The sequence below is a fragment of the Entelurus aequoreus genome, linkage group LG26, assembly GCF_033978785.1.
Source record: "Entelurus aequoreus isolate RoL-2023_Sb linkage group LG26, RoL_Eaeq_v1.1, whole genome shotgun sequence".
NCBI lineage: Eukaryota > Metazoa > Chordata > Actinopteri > Syngnathiformes > Syngnathidae > Entelurus > Entelurus aequoreus.
Genome location: NC_084756.1, coordinates 2,205 through 23,582, shown reverse-complemented (window position 1 = coordinate 23,582; position 21,378 = coordinate 2,205). Strand labels below are relative to the sequence as shown.

Here is a 21,378-nt window from a genome sequence, read left to right as displayed (position 1 = left end):
CATATCGACACTACAAAGCACAAAACAGCTGTGCAGGGCGAGAGCTCGTCTACTAAATTGACGGAGTACTTTGTGCGACCTGGAAAAGGAGAAGACATTGTAAATGCAGCAGAGGGTGTTTTAGCATTCCACACAGTTACAGAATATAAGTGTGACTTATTTTGTTATACTGTCAAGCAGTGTTGGCGTTAACACACTTTTTGTGTCTTTTTAAGCATTAAATTCAGAAAGGACTTTTTTTCTTTTTTTTTACCTACCGCCCGGCTTGCTTGTTTTTTTATTGTCTCGATTATTGCTTTCCGCCAGTGTTTTGTTTTGTTTATATTTGCCGGGTCACATTTCCGTCCTCGGACAGCAAGTAGTGGACATAGAGAGAGAGAGAGAGAGAGAGAGAGAGAGAGAGAGAGAGAGAGAGAGAGAGAGAGAGAGAGAGAGAGAGAGATCAGAAGGCATAAGAAAAAGTATCTGCATTTGATTGTTTACATTTGATTATTAGCATTTGATTATTAGCAATCCGGGGAGGGTGTTAGTTAAGGGTTGTAGCTGCCTGGAGGTGAACTTTTATTGCGGTTTTGAAGGAGGATAGAGATGCCCTTTCTTTTATACCTGTTGGGAGCGCATTCCACATTGATGTGGCATAGAAAGAGAATGAGTTAAGACCTTTGTTAGTTCGGAATCTGGGTTTAACGTGGTTAGTGGAGCTCCCCCTGGTGTTGTGGTTATGGCGGTCATTTACGTTAAGGAAGTAGTTTGACATGTACTTCGGTATCAGGGAGGTGTAGTGGATTTTATAGACTAGGCTCAGTGCAAGTTGTTTAACCCTGTCCTCCACCTTGAGCCAGCCCACTTTGGAGAAGTGGGTAGGAGTGAGGTGGGATCTGGGGTGAAGGTCTAGAAGTAATCTGACTAGCTTGTTCTGAGATGTACTTTTCAGAGGCGGTATAGTACTGAATATAATTAATTAGTATCGCGATACTATACTAATACTGGTATACCGTACAACCCTGGGTGCAACTGCGCTGATGTCGTTGCTCTTACATGTCTGACATTCTTTATAAAAACCTGCTCCAAGAACCCTCCCACTAGCTTGCATGTAGTATAAAAAGTGGCAGTTAGACCTGTTTGTGTCTAGTTGAAAAAAAGACCAATCATCATTATCATCATTCCGGAGTAACAATGGTGGTCTACGAGGTGACCGTCTACACTGGCGACCGCGTTCATGCCACCACGTTGAACTACATCCACATTAAGCTGGTGGGCACCGAAGGCGAGAGTGACCGAACGTGGCTGATGTCTTTGATTATCTTCAGGGGATCAGTAAGTCTGAAAAACAGCTTGCAACTATTAATAACTTTTCGCTTCAGTGCTCTTTGCTCACTTATCTAACAACTACATTAAATTAAATGATCAAAAACATGCATCGTAAGTTTCCTATACCAGCTTGCAGTGCATTCGGTAAGTATTCACAGCACTTCACTTTTTCAAATTTTGTTATGTGACATAAAAGCCTTATTCCAAAATGGAATAAATTCATGTTTGTCCTTAAAATTCCACAGACAATACCCCATAATGACAACATGAAAACTTTTTAAATTTTTTAAAATTTAAATAAATTAAAACTCACATGCACATAAGTATTCACAGCAATTTGCGCAATACTTTGTTGATGCACCTTTGGTGGCAATTACTACCTTAAGTCTTTTTGAATATGAGCCACATGCTTGGCACACCTATCTCTGGGCAGTTTCGCCCATTCCTCTTTGCAGCACCTCTGAAGCTCCATCAGGTTGGATGTGAAGTGTGGGTTTTCATGCAGTATGTCTCTGTACAATTATTGTATATTTTTTGCTTATATCTCTACAAGTCTCCCAGTTGTGGCCGCTGAAAAACAATCCCCATAGCATGATGCTGCCACTACCACGCTTTACTGTAGGGGTGGTATTGGCCTGGTTTCCTACAAACATGAGGCCTGGCATTCACACCAAATAAATCAAGCTTTGTCTCATCAGGAAAAAGTGAATACTTTCTTATGAATACTTTCTGGATGCACTGTAAATTATTGTAAGCCACATTACATTTCAAGTATTGCAGTTTAATATAAATAGTTAGAAAAATCTAAATCAAATGACACCAAATCAAAACGTACCAAAAATGCACAAAGATATTGAATGTTAGTGTTGTATCTGACGTTCTATTCAAATAATATCACACAAGCTTTTGTCTTGTCAGCATTTTGGTAAACTTCTCTTTTGGGATAAGAAGCATCTAAAGCAGGGGTGGCAATTAATTTTTACCGGGGGCCGCATGAGCAACCTGAGCACTGCTGGAGGGCCACACCGACAATATTTCAATTAAATTTTGCTCAAATTATTTTTGATATACTGTAAGATAAATAATAATAATAATAATAATTTCATTTAACCTAACTTAACTTTATACAAAAGCAGATTGCTTTTGATGGTTTTATTTTTAACACTGTCTTACACAACACTTCCTGATGTATAATACAATGCAAAAATGTCAATTTCTGTCACTTTATCCTGCATCCTCTTTAAAAGTCCAAAATTTTTCCCCGTCAGATTTGGACAACCATCTGTTGTCACACCTGCCAGCTTGTCCCATTTCAGTCCTAACATGTCCAAACACGCATTTACCTCTGTGAACAAGTCATTACCTGTGGTTGTCTCTTTAATTGACTGCATGGCTGCCAGCTCCTCCGTGATTTGAAAGTCTGCAGTTATCCCACGTAAGAAGATGAGCAGCTGGGCGGTGTTACGTACATCGCAGCTCTCATCCAAAGCCAGCGAAAAACAGTCAAAGTCAGCCGTTCTGTTCTTCAGCTGAAGCTCCAAGTGTCAAGCGATGGTCTCAACCCGCCTCGTTACAGTGCGTCGGGAGAGTGACACCTTCTCAAATGTGCCCCTCTTCTCCGGGAATATCAGCGCAACAGAGTCCAATAAGCACTCCTTAATAAACTCTCCGTCAGAAAACGCCTTACTTTTTCTGGCGATTTTGTGAGAAATGACGAAACTTGTCCTGATGGCTGCATCTCTGGGGGTGTGAAATTTGGCAAAAAGTCCTAGTTGGGTTTGCAGTTTTACCATCAACGCATCAGCCTACCTTGCGCGTGCTTCATCAGACAGATTCCGGTATTTTTCCTCGTGCTTCGTCGTGTAGTAGCGATTCAAATTATGTTCTTTAAACACAGCAACCTGTGTACCACAAATTAAGCTTTACCTTTAATTTCTGTAAAGAAATACTTGGCAGTCCATGTCTTGTTAAAAACATGGCATTCGTCATCAACTTTTCTCTTTTTAGCGTCTCGGGATAACCGGGCATCACTTGTCGCTGTGCACCTTCACTCACAGGTTACACACGGACATACGCCCATAAATAACACTTTTCAAAATAAAAGCAGCCCAGTTGTATTGCACGCACGACATAGATGTTTTTTTAAATATATTTTGTAATTTGTCATTGCCGCTGTTCACAGTCACTCACAATCGCGCACAAGCATACGTCCACACGGAAGTAATACAAATAGCGCTTTTCAAAACAAAAGCAGCACCGTTGTATTGCACACTTGACATAGATACTTTTTAAAATTTATTTTGTAATTTATGATTGGCCGCTGAATGCCCAGGTCTGATCTAAAGGGTATAATAACTACATTTTGTCTTTGTTTGGTTTTGCAACAACAACAAACATATTTATGTCTTTGTAAGTAGACAGGGAGTATTTTTAAAGGCCTACTGAAACCCACTACTACCGACCACGCAGTCTGATAGTTTATATATCAATGATGAAATCTTAACATTGCAACACATGCCAATACGGCCGGGTTAACTTATAAAGTGCAATTTTAAATTTCCAGCCACACTTCCGGTGGAAAACGTCTAGATATGATGACGTATGCGCATGACGTCACGGAGAAAACGGAAGTATTCGGACCCCATTGGATCCAATACAAAAAAGCTCTGTTTTCATCCCAAAATTCCACAGTATTCTGGACATCTGTGTTGGTGAATCTTTTGCAATTTGTTTAATGATCAATTGAGACTGCAAAGAAGAAAGCTGTAGGTGTGATCGGTGTATTAGCGGCGGACTACAGCAACACAACCAGGAGGACTTTGAGATGGATAGCAGACGCGCTAGCCGGCGACCTCACGTTGACTTACTTCGTCTCCGGGCCGCCGACCGCATCTATGATCGGGTGAAGTTCTTCGTCGCTCCGTCGATCGCTGGAACGCAGGTGAGCACGGGTGTTGATGAGCAGATGAGGGCTGGCTGGCGTAGGTGGAGAGCTAATGTTTTTAGCATAGCTCTGTGAGGTCCCGTTGCTAAGTTAGCTTCAATGGCGTCGTTAGCAATAGCATTGTTAAGCTTCAACAGGCTGGAAAGCATTAACCGATTAGTTACAGGTCCATGGTTTAATAGTATTGTTGATCTTCTGTCCATCCTTCCAGTCAGGGGTTTATTTATTTTGTTTCTATCTGCATTTGAGCCCGATGCTATCACGTTAGCTCCGTAGCTAAAGTGTTTTGCCGATGTATTGTCGTGGAGATAAAAGTCACTGTGAATGTCCATTTCGGATTCTCGACTCTCATTTTCAAGAGGATATAGTATCCGAGGTGGTTTAAAATACAAATCCGTGATCCACAATAGAAAAAGGAGAAAGTGTGTAATCCAATGAGCCCTTGTACCTAAGTTACGGTCAGAGCGAAAAAAGATACATCCTGCACTGCACGCTAATCCTTCACTCTCACGTTCCTTATCCACAAATCTTTCATCCTCGCTCAAATTAATGGGGTAATCGTCGCTTTCTCAGTCCGAATCTCTCTCGCTGCATTGTAAACTATGGGAAAATGTGAGCAGCCCTTCCTCCTGTGACGTCACACTACTTCCGGTACAGGCAAGGCTTTTTTTCATCAGCGACCAAAAGTTGCGAACTTTATCGTTGTTGTTCTCTACTAAATCCTTTCAGCAAAAATATGGCAATATTGCGAAATGATCAAGTATGACACATAGAATGGATCTGCTGTCCCCGTTTAAATAAAACAATTTCATTTCAGTAGGCCTTTAAGATCAGTGAAGTCTGTGGTTATTATTTTACCCGGATTAACATTACTATAATACATACATAAAATACAAGAAAAATAAAACAAATGTTGGGCTCCAAAAATATACAGCTGTAAAAACACATTTATTTGTGAACAATTTAGTAATATATAAATAAATATATAGATAAAACAATATTTGCCGATACTACCAACAAATGATATCGATAATACCCTGGTATTGATAATTTCTATGCTAAAGCCGCTCTGCCCTCATCTAATTGTTGTGTTATCCTGCATGTGTGAGACAAGAATATGTTCATAAACTGTTTTCATGTAAACTAATAAATGATTTGTATTTAGGACTACAGTATATGTTTAGTTTATGTTGACACTCTCAGACATGTACTAATGCTACAAGAAACGTCTGGCAGTGATGGGCAAACAACTTGGAAAATGTAGTAAGCTAAGCTACAAGTTACTCCCGATTGAATGTAGCTAAGCTACAGGGGAGGCTATCCCCGGAGAATTGTAGCAAGCTACACGGCAAAAGAAGCTTGCTACATCAAAGCTACATTTAACAGCATGTATATCTATGGACCCACATGTATAATATCAATGTTAATGAAACTAAGAGTGTACAAATGGACCCAATAAGTGTTCATTACTATTAACTATCTGTCATTTAGCTGGGCACACCCTACAACTATCTTTAAGGGTCCCCACACCCCACGTATGTATGTATTTAGTTTGCCTTTTCTTTGGCCCACCCCTATAATGTTATTTATTTTCTCTACCTATTGTAAAAAATAGCATCTATTTATATCTCGACAAACAAAACAATGACTTGTGTGATGTTTGGGAACAGTTGGTAAAGGTAATCATTCGCAGCTGAGGGGAAACAGCACTCAGGGAGACAAGCAGGAAACTGAACAAAAAATAAGAGCGCTGACAGGAAATAAAACACACAGAGGAAAAAACTAAACATAACCAAACTGTCAGTGACAAGCCTGACAAATGTGTGTTCCTAAATTTGTATTGGACGTCTTAGATGAAGACAGCAGTTATGATTTTAGTTTACAGAGTAAATTTTGAATTGAATTGAAGTATTTATTTCAAACCTGCACAGTACAAAAACACACATTTTAAAAAAATTTGTTTTTTACATTTTGGCAGAGACATTTATGCAAGGCTTGAAAAGGGGTTGGATGAAGCAGATGCTTATAATATCCCAACCCCTCTCACTCATTCCACATTTAACATGAACAATATAATACAAGAACAATACTATACAAACAAAAACAAGAAAAGCTCCTGTACACTAACAATACAATAGTACCACTGTTACTATGAGACAAGACAAGACGAGACAAAACACACACACACACACACACATACATGCACACACAGGCCCAAACACTCCCTGACCATACACCTCTCTCCCATCGCTGTGTGCTGAGGGCATCACTCTCTTTCCTCCTCGTACTTCTTCAGTACTTCTTTTTTAAACAGTGTTTTAAATTGAATCATGTGAAAAAAGGTTTTTAACTCGTACCCTAAGTTGTTCCACAGACTGACTCCACGCACTGAAATGCACATTGATTTTAAAGTTGTTCCTAATTCAGGCAAATATAATTTGTTGTTGTGTTGTGGGCAGCACGGTGGAAGAGGGGTTAGTGCATCTGCCTCACAATACGAAGGTCCTGAGTAGTCCTGAGTTCAATCCCGGGCTCTGGATCTTTCTGTGTGGAGTTTGCATGTTCTCCTCGTGACTGTGTGGGTTCCCTCCGGGTACTCCGGCTTCCTCCCACCTCCAAAGACATGCACCTGGGGATAGGTTGATTGGCAACACTAAATTGGCCCTAGAGTGTGAATGTGAGTGTGAATGTTGTCTGTCTATCTGTGTTGGCCCTGTGATGAGGTGGCGACTTGTCCAGGGTGTACCCCGCCTTCCGCCCGATTGTAGCTGAGATAGGCTCCAGCGACCCCCCGCGACCCTAAAAGGGACAAGCGGTAGAAAATGGATGGATGGATGGATAATTTTTTGATTCGTCTTAGACTGTAACTTTGGTGAGCATCTCTATCCTGGAATAGGTTCCGTATATTGGATGGTAGAGAGTTTTGGGATGCCCTAAACATAATTTGAGCAGTTTTAAAGTTGATCACATCGTGCAGTTTAAGTTGCTTTAACTCCATGAATAGTGGATTTGAATGATATCTGTAGTGAACATTGGACACAATCCTAACGGCCTTTTTCTGCAGAGTGACTAGGGATGATGTTTGATAAGAAATTATTGAGTTCGAGCCCATTATCGAATCCTCTTATCGAACCGATTCCTTATCGATTCTCTTATCGAATCCAGATAGGTTGTTGTATATGGAAAAAAACACAATATTTGGTTTAACAAAAGCTCACTTTTATTTTATAAGAAAAAAATAAATAAAAATAAAAAAATAAATATTGACTGTTACCCCCCCAAAAAAATAAAATAAATAAATATTGACCGTTGTTACCCAAAGTATATTAAGTGGGATTTTTCAGAAAAACAAATATATACAGTAACACAAAAACGACCTGTCTCTGTGATCACTATAGGTGAATAGCCATGCCTTGAGGCGTTTTTTCCGGTCCATTATTTTTGCTGCTTGTGTGACATCACAGGAAATGATGTAGCTCAGTCTAATGACTGAGCTACCTGAGCTACGTCACAGGAAATGACGTAGCTCAGTCTAATGACTGAGCTACGTCATTTCCTGTGATGTCCCACAGGGCATTTCTTGTGGGACGGGATTCGGATTTGAAAAAAGAACCAACTCTTTTTCTTTACTATAGTGGCCTGAATAACGGGAACCGGTTCTCAAAAAGGGATTCGAGTCCATGGAATCGGTTCTTTTCTTATCGAACGGTTCTTTTCTTATCGAACAACCGGGAGAACCGGTTTCAGACATCATCCCTAAGAGTGACTAAAGGCTGTAGATGGGATTTATAACAATTTCCCCAGACTTCAACACAATAGTTTAAATACGACATAATAAATGAATGATACAATAACAGCAGAGCATTGGTGTTAAATAAATGACATGATCTCCTCATCATTCCAACACATTTAGCAACTTTTGTCCTCAGGTAATTTATATGAGGCTTCCATGAGGTATTTTCCTCTATTACCACTCCTAAGAATGAATTTTGTTGAACATATTCTATTGGTGTATCATCAATAACAATCCTGATGGGTATATTACTTTTGCGATTTCTAAAGAGCATGATTTTGGTCTTCTTTAAATTCAGAGACAATTAGTTGGTATTAAACCAAGTTTTTAACTTTATCATCTCCTCGGTTACAGAGGCCAGAAGTTGCTTCATGTCATCACCTGCACATGTAATGGTTGTATCGTCAGCAAAGAGGATGAACTTCAGCAGTGTTGATACTTTACATATTTCGTTTATATACATTATAAATAGTGTGGGTCCCAGTATCAACCCCTGGGGGACTCCACAGGTTATGTTCATGAGTGTAGATTGATGTTGGTCGATCTGAACAATCTGCTGTCTCATTCAAGTAGCTCTTCAGCCATTTCCCTGCCACTCCCTTATGCCATAGTTTTCCAGTTTATTTACCAAAATCAGGCTGTCAATGGTATCGAAAGCCTTTTGCTGGTCAATAAAAATTCCTATAACAAATTTGTTCTTCTCGATACCATTAGTAATGTTCTCTATTAAATCACTTAAAGCTAATGAAGTTGACCTATTTTGTCGGAACCCATATTGACAATCAGATAATAATGTGTGCTTTTCAATGAAGCCAAGAAGTCTATTATCAAATAATTTTTCCAATATTTTTGACAACTGTGGCAGAAGGGAGACGGGACGGTAATTTGTGAAGTGGTGTTTGTCTCCAGATTTGAAGATGGGGATGACTTTTGAGAGTTTCATTTGTGAAGGAAATTGTCCAAGTTGAAAAGATAAATTGCAGATGTGTGTGAATGGTTTGATGATTTCTTCCGCTACGTTCCGGACCGTCCTCATGTCGAGGTCATAAATGTCACGTGATGTTTTGTTCTTGCTTTTCTGAATAATCTGTAATACTTCCTTTTCGACAGTCGGAGTAAGGAACATCGAATAAGGATTTTTTTCAATAAATTCCATGGGCTGTTCATCATTAATTGGGATTTTTTTTGCCAGCTCAGACCCAATATTAACAAAAAACATATTGAAGCCGTCAGCAATCATCTTCTTGTCACTTATGATTTGGTTGTTCTCAACAAAAAACTCCGGATAACAAGGACTGTTTGAACCATGCCCAATAATTGTATTTAATACCTTCCAAATTCCCTTTATATCATTTTTCTTTTGGATTAATAGTTTGGTGGTGTATTCTTTTCTGCTTGCTCTTAATATGCTGGTTAATTTATTTTTATATGTTTTGTACTTTTGTTCTGTTTCTATGGTTTGATGCCTAAAAAAAGTCCTATATAAATAATTTTTCTTTTTGCAAGCGTTCGCAAGCCCTTTGGGTATCCATGGAGCTTTTGTGGAGTTAGTTATAGTGCATTTTTTGATGGGGCAGTGTGTATCATAAAGTGAGAAAAAAATGTCTTGAAATAAATTATAAGGTGCATTTATATCTGACGTTTGAAAAACAGAATCCCAGTTTTGTTTCGCTAAATCATTTTTAAGTGCTGTTAATGATCGTTCTGTTGTGGCTCTTCGATATTAGTCACTATTTACAGGTTTGGATGTTTTGCAGTTAATATTGTAGACTAACAAGCCTCCAGTTACAGTCTGATCTACAATGTTACAAAATATGTTGTCAATAAGTGTGGTGCTGTGTGTTGTGATTCTCGTGGGTTGTGTGATCAGTGGGAATAAGCCCATGGAGAACATGGTGTCAATAAATTCTGCTGTGTGTTTGTGTTTATTAGGATTCAAAAGGTTGATATTAAAGTCACCACATACTATATATTTTTTGTTTCTCTTAAATAATTTTTCCTTCCATTCATTAAATATTTTCAAGTCGGATCCTGGTGTCCTATAAACGCAGCTTACAATAATGTGTTTCCTATTTGAAAATGATCATTCCACAGTGACGCATTCGAAGAGTTCGTCAACAGCTAAACACATATCATTGACAATACTACAGCTGATATTTTTGTCCACATACAGAGCCACACCTCCTCCTCTCCAATTTTAAGGTTGTGCAAAACATTTCATACCCATTTAATTCAAACTCATTACTTGTATTCTCATTCATCCATGTCTCTGAAACACCTATAATATTAAATGGAGATTTGAATTGATTCAAATAGTCCTGGATATGATTAAAATGAGAGTATAGACTCTAGAGATATGTTATTATCTTGCATAAATGTTTTATCAAATGTGACGTCAGTATAATATAAACAATCATTTTTGGTATTTTGAGGAGCATTTCTATTTGGTTCCATTTCGCTCATAAATCTTTGTGATTTGTAGTTGATGTGGTCTGAGAAACTGATCGATTCCAAATTGTGAGAGTTTATCAAGTCTTCATTCTCCTCTATTTCAGAGGAAAATTCACTATCAGAACTATGCATATAGAGTTATTTCAGAAACATGAAAAGAAGAAGAGGGTGTGTGATCATGGTCAGATAAATCATTCCTCTGTTCATGAAACATGAACAAGAGAAGAGGGCATCTGGTCAAGGACTGTGGGCCACAGACACACAATACAAACATGCACACAACAACTGGACCATTCAAGCAAACACATAAACAATCTCTCATCCACACACACAGAAACATACACTCACACACTGCAGGCAATAAAATAAACATCAAAAAACAAAAAGCTTCTAAATATCCGATCGCAAAAGTAAAAAACTAAAGAAGTAATATTAACAAATATATATATATATATATAGCCTTGTAAAACTCCACTGAACTACTCGTTAAAAAAGTAGCTAAGCTACCACCAAGCTACTGGAAAAGGTAGGTAAGCTACAAAGCTTAGCTCCATGTAGCTTATTATTGCCCATCACTGATGTCTGGTGAGGTAAAATAACATAATTTATTCAGACACACCCAACAGTATGATGCAATGCACTGACCCAAATAAGTCATTTTGCCTTGATTAAAATATGACAATAGTCTAAAGTCGCTCCTGTCAACGCAAACCTGGCATACAGTGCACACGGTACACAGCACACTCTCAGACATATGTTACAGTAAATTATGTGTTTGTTATTATGGTTCGTTCTAAGAGGGTCTGGTGAATGAGGTAAGGTAACCTTATTTCACCAGACACACCCCTCATTGTATTGTATGATGCAATGCACTTTTGATGCTGATCCAAATAAAGAGTTTTGCCTTGACCAAAAATGACAGTACTGTTCCTCCTGTTAACAAAAACCTTGCTCACAGTGCAATGTAAAATGTATATGTTCTACATTATAATACACATTGCAATATTTCAACACCACATCAGACAGAACTCAGTTTCCTATAATTTCATGATGCATTTGAGTGCATCTGTTCTTATTGCCGTCTCCTGTCATTTTGTTTGCCTTTTAGGTGTCTACTTATACTGTGACCTGCGAAAACTCTCTAGGACAGCTACTTCTGATAGAACTGGAAAAACAAAAAAATTTCATGGTCCTTAGTGACGCTTGGTTCCCTGACAAGGTGGAAATCAAATCACCCGAGGGCGACGTTTACACTTTCCCCGTCTACTGCTGGATCAGTGACACTGAGACTCACCGCTACAGAGAGGGAAAAGGTGCGTTGCTTTGTGTGCTTGTCTAACATCCTTCCATTATTTTTGGTCTTGTATATTAATGTCAATGCAAGACTGATACCTTCATATAGTCGAAGATTCCCTAGTTTGGCTGCGGTACCCTGTCGCCACACGATTGAACCGGAAGACACGGTCGGTCCATGCACGCATCATAGACTATGTCTTATTCTTGTTTTTTTTTACAGCGGTTGCAAACTGAGCTAGTACATTCCCTCTACCCTCCAAATGTGAATAATCTCTAACTAATAGCCCATCCATCCATCTTCTTCCGCTTATCCGAGGCCGGGTCGCGGGGGCAGCAGCCTGAGCAGGGAAGCCCAGACTTCCCTCTCCCCAGCCACTTCGTCCAGCTCCTCCCGGGGGATCCCGAGGCGTTCCCAGGCCACCGGGAGACATAGTCTTCCCAACATGTCCTGGGTCTTCCCCGTGGCCTCCTACCGGTCGGACGTGCCCTAAACACCTCCCAAACCACCTCATCTGGCTCCTCTCGATGTGGAGGAGCAGCGGCTTTCCTCTGAGCTCCTCCCGGATGACCTAGTTTCAGAGAGAGCCCCGCCACCCGGCGGAGGAAACTGATTTCGGCCGCTTGTACCCGTGATCTTGTCCTTTCGGTCATAACCCAAAGCTCATGACCATAGCTGAGGATGGGAACGTAGCTCGACCGTTAAATTGAGAGCTTTGCCTTCCGGCTCAGTTCCTTCTTCACAACGTATCGATACAGCGTTTGCATTACTGAAGACGCCGCACCGATCCGCCTGTCGATCTTACGATCCACTCTTCCATCACTCGTGAACAAGACTCCAAGGTACTTGAACTCCTCCACTAACTACTAAGAGTCTAAATGTGTACACCATTATACAAACCCCGTTTCCATATGAGTTGGGAAATTGTGTTAGATGTAAATATAAACGGAATACAATGATTTGCAAATCATTTTCAACCCATATTCAGTTGAATATGCTACAAAGACAACATATTTGATGTTCAAACTGATAAACATTTTTTTTGTTGCAAATAATCATTAACTTTAGAATTTGATGCCAGCAACACGTGACAAAGAAGTTGGGAAAGGTGGCAATAAATACTGATAAAGTTGAGGAATGCTCATCAAACACTTATTTGGAACATCCCACAGGTGAACAGGCAAATTGGGAACAGGTGGGTGCCATGATTGGGTATAAAAGCAGCTTCCATGAAATGCTCAGTCATTCACAAACAAGGATGGGGCGAGGGTCACCACTTTGTCAACAAATGCGTGAGCAAATTGTTGAACAGTATTGCAAAGAATTTAGGTATTTCACCATCTACGGTCCGTAATATCATCAAAGGGTTCAGAGAATCTGGAGAAATCACTGCACGTAAGCAGCTAAGCCCGTGACCTTCGATCCCTCAGGCTGTACTGCATCAACAAGCGACATAAGTGTGTAAAGGATATCACCACATGGGCTCAGGAAGACTTCAGAAACCCACTGTCAGTAACTACAGTTGGTCGCTACATCTGTAAGTGCAAGTTAAAACTCTCCTATGCAAGGTGAAAACCGTTTATCAACAACACCCAGAAACGCCGTCTGCTTCGCTGGGCCTGAGCTCATCTAAGATGGACTGATACAAAGTGGAAAAGTGTTCTGCGGTCTGACGAGTCCACATTTCAAATTATTTTTTGAAACTGTGGACGTCGTGTCCTCCGGACCAAAGAGGAAAAGAACCATCCGGATTGTTATAGGCGCAAAGTTGAAAAGCCATTAATGCTGAAAAGGTACATACAGGTTTTGGAGCAACATATGTTGCCATTCAAGCAACGTTACCATGGACGCCCCTGCTTATTTCAGCAAGACAATGCCAAGCCACGTGTTACATCAACGTGGCTTCATAGTAAAAGAGTGCGGGTACTAGACTGGCCTGCCTGTAGTCCAGACCTGTCTCCCATTGAAAATGTGTGGCGCATTATGAAGCCTAAAATACCACAACGGAGACACCCAGACTGTTGAACAACTTAACCCTTGTGTGGTGTTCGGGTGTGTGGGACCCGTTTTCGATTTTTATTAAAAGAAAAATGATACAATTATTTAATTTTTAAACTGAGGCTCACTGGCTTTGGCTCATTTTCTGTGAAGAACATATATCAGAATACATATTTAATGAACACACACCATACATCCCCTCTATACATTTCTATTACATATAAGATGTTCGGGTCCACTGGACCCGGGGCTAATAGAAGTGTGGAAATTGATGTTCTGTGTACCACACGCACGCACCCACAAACACACACTCACACACACACACACACACACACACACACACACACACACACACACACACACACACACACACACACAGCAGGCCTAGACAGGAGGAGGACAGAGTGTAGGTACACAGAACATCAGACGGTCAGAAGTGCGAGAAAATGAGCGCAGGCAGTGTTGACAAACGATGTTGCAATCTTGTGTGGGAACCGCAGGTGCAGAAACACAAAATAAGAATCCCTGTGGGATGCAGAAACTGGCAGAGAAATTTCCATGCAACGTTCATATTGCTGTTACTCAGCCAGCGTTTGTGGGTCTTAGACTTAGACTTACACTTACTTTTTATTGTCATTCAAATTTGAACTTTGCAGTACAGATAAGAACGCAATTGTGTTGCATTAGCTCATGGTAGTGCAGGATGAAAAAGCAATAAGGTGCAGATATAAATAAATAGATTACTGTACAGATAAATATATTGCACTTTTGCATATGCATCCAGGTTTATGGATGTATGTTATATTGTCTTTATATTCCAGTGAGTTAATCCATTTTTGGGGGGAATTGAGGGGATTATTATGATGCGTTCAAGAGTCTTACGGCCTGAGGGAAGAAGCTGTTGCAGAACCTAAAGGTTCTGCTACGGAGGCTGCGGAACCTCTTTCTAGAGTCCAGCAGTGAAAACAGTCCTTGGTGGGGTTGGGAGGAGTCTCTGCAGATTTTCTGAGCCCTGGTCAGTCAGCGGCTTTTTGCAAACTCCTGGATAGGAGGAAGAGGAGTGCTGGTGATCTTTTCCACCGTCCTCACCACTCTCTGCCGAGACTTCCAGTCTGAGGCACTGCAGGCTCCAGTCCAGACAGAGATGCTGTTGGTCAGTAGGCTCTCTATAGTGCCTCTGTAGAATGTGGTGCTTCCTGAAGTCGACGATGATCTCCTTGGTCTTGTCGATGTTCAGGACCATGTTGTTGGTTCTGCACCAGTCAACCAGATGTTTCACCTCCTCCCTGTAGTCCATGTCGTTGTTGTCACGGATGAGGCCCACTACTGTTGTGTCGTCCGCATACTTCACAATGTGGTTGGTAGTGGACCTGGCGCAGCAGTCATGGGTCATCAGCGTGAACAGCAGCGGACTCAGGACGCAGCCCTGGGGGGAGCCGGTGCTCAGGGAGATGGCACTGGAGGTGTTGTTGCCCACTCTCACAGATTGGGGTCTGTCTGTGAGGAAGTCAAGCAGCCAGTTGCATAGGGGGGTACTGAATCCAAGGGGGGCCAGTTTGCTCACCAAGTGCTGCGAGATGATGGTGTTGAATGCCGAGCTGAAGTCCAGAAACCACATCCGCACGTGTGTGTCCTTTCCTTCCAGATGTTCTAAGCTCAGGTGGAGTGCAGAGGACATGGCGTCCTCTGTGGAGCACTTAGGGCGATAAGCAAACTAGTATGGGTCGAATGTGGGGGGAAGTCTGGAGACAATATATTCCTTTACCAACCTCTCGAAGCACTTCATTACAGATGTTTTTTGGGATAAGGTAAACATCTGTTCAGTATTTTAACATAAAAGTGTTTGATTGTGAGGCATTAAAAGCCACAAAATGCAACGGGTCCATCAGACCCACAAACACTGGCTGAGTAACAACAATATGAACACCACACAAGGGTTAAGCTGTACATCAAGCAAGAATGGGAAAGAATTCCACCTGAAAAGCTTAAAAAATGTGTCTCCTCAGTTCCCAAACGTTTACTGGGTGTTGTTAAAAGGAACGGCCATGTAACACAGTGGTGAACATGCCCTTTCCCAACTACTTTGGCACGTGTTGCAGCCATGAAATTCTATGTTAATTATTATTTGCAAAAAAAAAAAAAAAAAGTTTATAAGTTTGAACATCAAATATCTTGTCTCTGTAGTGCATTCAATTGAATATGGGTTGAAAAGGATTTGCAAATCTTTGTATTCCGTTTATATTTACATCCAACACAATTTCCCAACTCATATGGAAATGGGGTTTGTAATAAAATTCAGTTCATAAAATTTAAACGCCAAAAAATCAGTTACATTATTTCAAGGTAAAAAAAAAAAACAATAAAGAAAACCTGCATAGTGGAGGCATTCCCTTTGGATTGTGATTGAAACCCTCGACCAGCCCAACCAAAAATCTGTGGAAGCTCATGCCAAAATGATGATGATATGACACGTTGGAAAATTGTTTAACACAAGTATCCAAAATTGTAACAACGTTTACTAGCCAGAAAAGAGGAAAGTTCCAATAGGTTCACTTTAATAATGTGTTTTTCTTTTGAAAGCTCTGAGGATCTTTGAAGAAAACAACCCTCTTGGTCAGTACGCACGGGAGCAGGAGCTGAGCCAGCGGAGTAAAGACTATAGGTGAGAATTAATTTTATTTTTTACATTTATAAACGTACTACAGACGGCTAAATTAACCTTCATGCCCTCTCCCCAACAGCTGGGACATGTATCACCCAGGCCTGCCATACAGCATTAAGGCAGATGGTCCCCTTACCCTGCCGGATGAGGTCCAGTTCTCCTTCACCAAAACTACACAGTTTGCCTTCACGGCAGCCATTGGGTAAGATATGTAATGTACGATATCTATGCTGGTTGTTCATGGGTGGGGCAGATTTACAAGACTAGTAAAGGACCAAAATAAAACATGCTAATGCTAGCTGCACCACGTCCTTCACTTTGCTGCAAGACCTTCTTTCTGTCCTCAGTCTCGTTTTGGATAAATTGCATCTTCACACATAAGTAAACACTGTACAGATTGGTTGTTAGCGTGTCATCATTCAGCAGGTGTTTGTGTTTTCCAGGTTAGCAGAGCTGAAGCTAAAGGGCCTGCCAGAAAACCACGACAGTTGGGAGAATCTCGACGATATCAATCAAGTGTTCTACAAAAAAGACACAGCCTTATCAGGTATCGGGGGGCTGGGTTTAACTTCGTCTGGAAGAGACATATATATTTTATTCGTTTTACCTTTATTTTGCCAGAAAAGATCAATTGTGAACAGCTTCTCATTTACAATGATGATCTGGCTTGAGGCCTCAGCCGTAGCAAAAAACAATACACATACTTTTTTACTCTTAGTAGTGTTTCTTCTGAACAAATATTTGTACAGAAGAAACACTACTTTTACTCCGTTACATTGGATTTAATTCCGATCGCTACAATTATTTAACTCATCATATTGCCAATACGTTTTATTTTGGCTTGTTAGAGAGACATCTTCCAGCGGGCACAATCACATCACTCTGTTTCACCAATTAAACATAAGGACTTGATACAGACCCTGACAGTCACACGATCGCACTCGTCCTACACACAAAACCGCATTAATGTACGGGCTCACATTAGCTGAAGCCCGGGGGCCTCACCCATTTAGGGGCCCCCGATTTTGTCGGTGGAATTGGTGTTCAATCACAGACGGTTCAGCATTGTGTAGCGATTGTGTACTGTCTTTCTTGATTGCGTTGATTTTTCCTACTGCTTCAAGCGGGGCGCGAACCCTGGTGTGACAGGTCAGCGTGCTGACTACTGAGCTGGGCAGTCTCACTGCATCGCCAGCACTATTCTTAAAGTTGATTGGCTCCTGTTACACTCGCACAGACGTACATGCGCCTGTCGTGAAGACGTTTGGAGTTTGCGCGCGTCTGGCTGTTTTCGAAGTGGGGCTGTCGAGTTTGGCAATTACCTTGTGCAAAGCTAGTACAACTTTTTGTACTTTTTTGTACTTTTTGTGCTTTTTTGGCTTCGCTGTGTCACTGTGCCGTGACACTTTGTAGCTTTGTGTCGATCGGTGCTGCGAGCTAGCACACCGGAGCCGGCTAGCATTACCGGCCTGAGATACGGAGGTGGATTTTTCCTTCTGTTGCTGGATGAGTCGGCAGATAGACCGTGATGCCTGCACCGAGGAAAAGCCCCACATCGGAGGAGTTCGAAGAGATGAGGCTCACACTCCTTTCCCTGTGCGGCGATGTGACTGCGGTGAGGGAGCACCAGGAGCAGCTTTTGGGCCTGCTGGAGGAGGTGAAACAACTACGCCTCCAGAACGTGGAAAAAGACTGGCGCATTGTGGACCTGGAGCAGCGAGTGGACGAGCTGGAGCAATACTCCCGCATGAATGATGTGGTCATCACCGGGATCAAGATCAAGCCACGCAATTAGGCGCGTGCGGTGGCCGCGGACAGCGGGGAGCCCAGCGTGCAGGAGGCACAGTCGGTGGAGCAGCAGGTGGCCTCCTATCTCCAAAGCAGGGGGATTGAGATGGACCTGGAGCACATCGAGGCTTGTCACCCACTGCCCATGAGGAACCAGAGACCACCCGCTGTCATCATGAGATTCGCAAGCAGAAAGAAGAAGATCGCACTATTAAGGCAAGGACGCAAACTCAAAGGAACAGATGTTTTCATCAATGAACACTTGACCAAGAAAAATGCTGACATCGCAAGGGTCGCACGACAACTTAAAAGGCAAAGCAAGATTCAACAAACCTGGGTAACGAACTGTAAGATCTTCATCAAACTAAATGGGACGCCGGAGGAAGCAAAAATCTTGGTGATAAGGAAAATAGAAGATCTTGATAAGTATTGACATTGATGCAGTACTTGGTATCAATGTAGCTTGTGACTTTTACATCATCTCAATGCTACCCACACCAAGAACACAGACCACACCAAGTATTAATATGGACATGTTACAGAAGATCCTCCAACATCAACAAAAAGAACTGGACATGTGTGAGTATCAAGAGCACACCACAACAGAGACTGATATGGACATAGACCCTGATAATAATTTTTTCTCTGCGATTGTTAAAAACTGTAATTATTTTACCCGCGAACAATATGAAAACAGTGTAAAATCAGAAGATAGTCTATCTATAATACATTTCAATAGTCGAAGCATGTACACTAACTTTGAGGCTATCAAGGATTACTTGAAATAATTTAGTCATCCATTTACCATTGTTACAATCACTGAAACCTAGTTCAACAATGATAAAGGTATTGATTTTAGTCTGAATGAATATGAATTAACATACATAAACAGAATAAATAAAATAGGAGGAGGGGTCGCATTGTACATTCATAAATCTGTTACATTTAAAGTTTTAACAAACATGACCATAGCAGTCGATGGATTATTTGAATGTTTAACAGTGGAAATCCTAAATGACAAAAAGACAAATATCTTCATGAGCTGTGTATACCGGGCACCTGGTTCAAGCATAGAAACTTTCAATGAGTGGATGGGTAAACTATTTTCCTCTGTGAACCAAAAAAACATATTTATCTGTGGTGATTTTAACATTGATTTGTTAAACTCAACCAAGCAAAAACATGTTGATGACTTCATTGACACAATGTACAGCTTGTCTCTATAGCCAACCATAACCAAACCAAGCAGAATAACAACACATAGTGCCACAATCATTGACAACATTTTTACAAACATTATGGGAAATCAAGTCACCAGTGGCCTATTTATATGTGACATCACTGACCATTTACCTGTTTTTACTTTATATGACTGTCATCTCAAGAAAACCAAAGACACTATGGCAAAAATCTCTAAACGAATAACAACTGAGGAAACAATCTGTGCCCTAAACAATAGTTTAGCAGTTCAGGATTGGACTTCAGTATACAGAGAACCTAATGTGGACAGTGCTTATTGTAATTTTTTAGACATCTTTACTTCCCTGCATAATAAACATTGCCCCGTAAAAGAATATTTTATAAAAGGAAAAAAAAAATAGCCCTTGGATCACAAAAGGGATAATTAATGCCTGTAAAAATAAAAACAATCTCTACAAACTTTTCATCAAAATAAAAACAAAAGAAGTCGAACAACGATACAAGAAGTACAAAAATAAATTAACTGATATTATAAGAACAAGCAAACGGTTATATTATCAAAAAAAACTATATGAAAACAAAAATAATATAAAAGGAACTTGGGATGTTTTGAATAGTCTAATAAAACAAGGATATTCCAAGTTGACATATCCTGATTACTTTATTGATGAAAACGGTGAAGATTATAATATGAGTAATGTAGTGAATAAGTTCAATAGTTTTTTTGTAAATGTTGGTCCTAAATTGGCTGTTGATATCCCAGACAATGGAGTTACAAAATCAACTATTGAACAGAATTCTTCGTCATTCTTCCTCTCAGCTACAAATGAGCAGGAAGTGACAAACATTGTGCGGAAGTGTAAAAGTAAGTGCTCCACTGACTGCCATGATATCAACATGATATTGGTTCAAAAGGTTATCCTGAATATTGTAAAACCATTAACTTATATATGTAATTTATCATTCCAGACTGGCTGCTTTCCAAGTCAAATGGAAATCGCTAAGGCAACTCCGCTCTTCAAAAGTGACAGCAAACACGGTTTCACCAATTACAGACCAATCTCTCTTTTGCCTCAGTTCTCAAAAATCTTAGAGAAACTATTTAACTCTCGACTTGAATCTTTTCTTGAGAAGCATCATATAATCAATGACGGTCAGTATGGCTTTAGGTCCAAAAGAACAACTTCAATGGCAATAACTGAAGCTATTGAGGAAATTACTAATGCACTGGAGCATAAAAGATATGCAGTTGGTATTTTTATTGACCTAAAGAAAGCATTTGATACCATTAATCATTCAATTCTACTAGATAAAATGGGAAGATATGGAATTAGGGGGCTGGCTGGTGACTGGTTAAAAAGTTTTTTAACAGAGAGGGTACAGTTTGTTAAAATGTGTCAATTTTTATCTGATACTCTTGGCATTGCTTGTGGTGTCCCCCAAGGGTCCGTGTTGGGGCCAAAACTGTTTAATGTATATATTAATGATATGTTTAATACATCCAAAATACTGAAATTTATATTTTTTGCAGACGACACAAATTTATTCTACAGTAGTGATGACTATAATGAGCTCATAAATACAGTAAACACAGAACTAAACATAGTAAAAAAAAATGGATGGACACAAATAAATTATCTTTGAATATAAATAAAACTAAGATAGTAATGTTTGGAAATCGCAACATAACGTCTGAACAGAAAATAAGTATTGATGGAACCCAAATTGAAATCGTAAATGAGAATACATTTTTGGGAGTAATAATTGATAGTAAACTATCATGGAAACCTCATGTCAGACACATTAAAACAAAAATCTCCAAAAGCCTCTCAATTATAAACAAAGCAAAACTATACCTCAATGAAAATGCACTCCGTACTCTATACTGCACCTTGGTACTCCCATACCTTACATACTGTGTTGAAGTATGGGGGAAT

General features: G+C 40.3%; 1 protein-coding gene across 1 annotated transcript; it reads left to right on the top strand.

The window, feature by feature from the left end:
- Positions 1-1,176: 1,176 nt before the first annotated feature.
- Positions 1,177-17,982, top strand: LOC133643094 (hydroperoxide isomerase ALOXE3-like). Its single transcript, XM_062037501.1, has 6 exons — positions 1,177-1,317; positions 11,608-11,812; positions 16,372-16,453; positions 16,533-16,655; positions 16,897-17,000; positions 17,867-17,982. Exons 1-6 carry the CDS (start codon positions 1,177-1,179, stop codon positions 17,980-17,982), a joined length of 771 nt encoding a protein of 256 aa, XP_061893485.1.
- The last annotated feature ends 3,396 nt before the right edge of the window (positions 17,983-21,378 follow it).

Bases quoted from the DNA above. Each gene is read 5' to 3' on its own strand.
- LOC133643094 (XM_062037501.1), top strand. From the start codon at position 1,177: ATGGTGGTCTACGAGGTGACCGTCTACACTGGCGACCGCGTTCATGCC. The intron at 1,318-11,607 runs GTAAGTCTGAAA...TTTGCCTTTTAG, and splicing joins TGATTATCTTCAGGGGATCA to GTGTCTACTTATACTGTGAC. The intron at 16,454-16,532 runs GTGAGAATTAAT...TCTCCCCAACAG, and splicing joins CAGCGGAGTAAAGACTATAG to CTGGGACATGTATCACCCAG.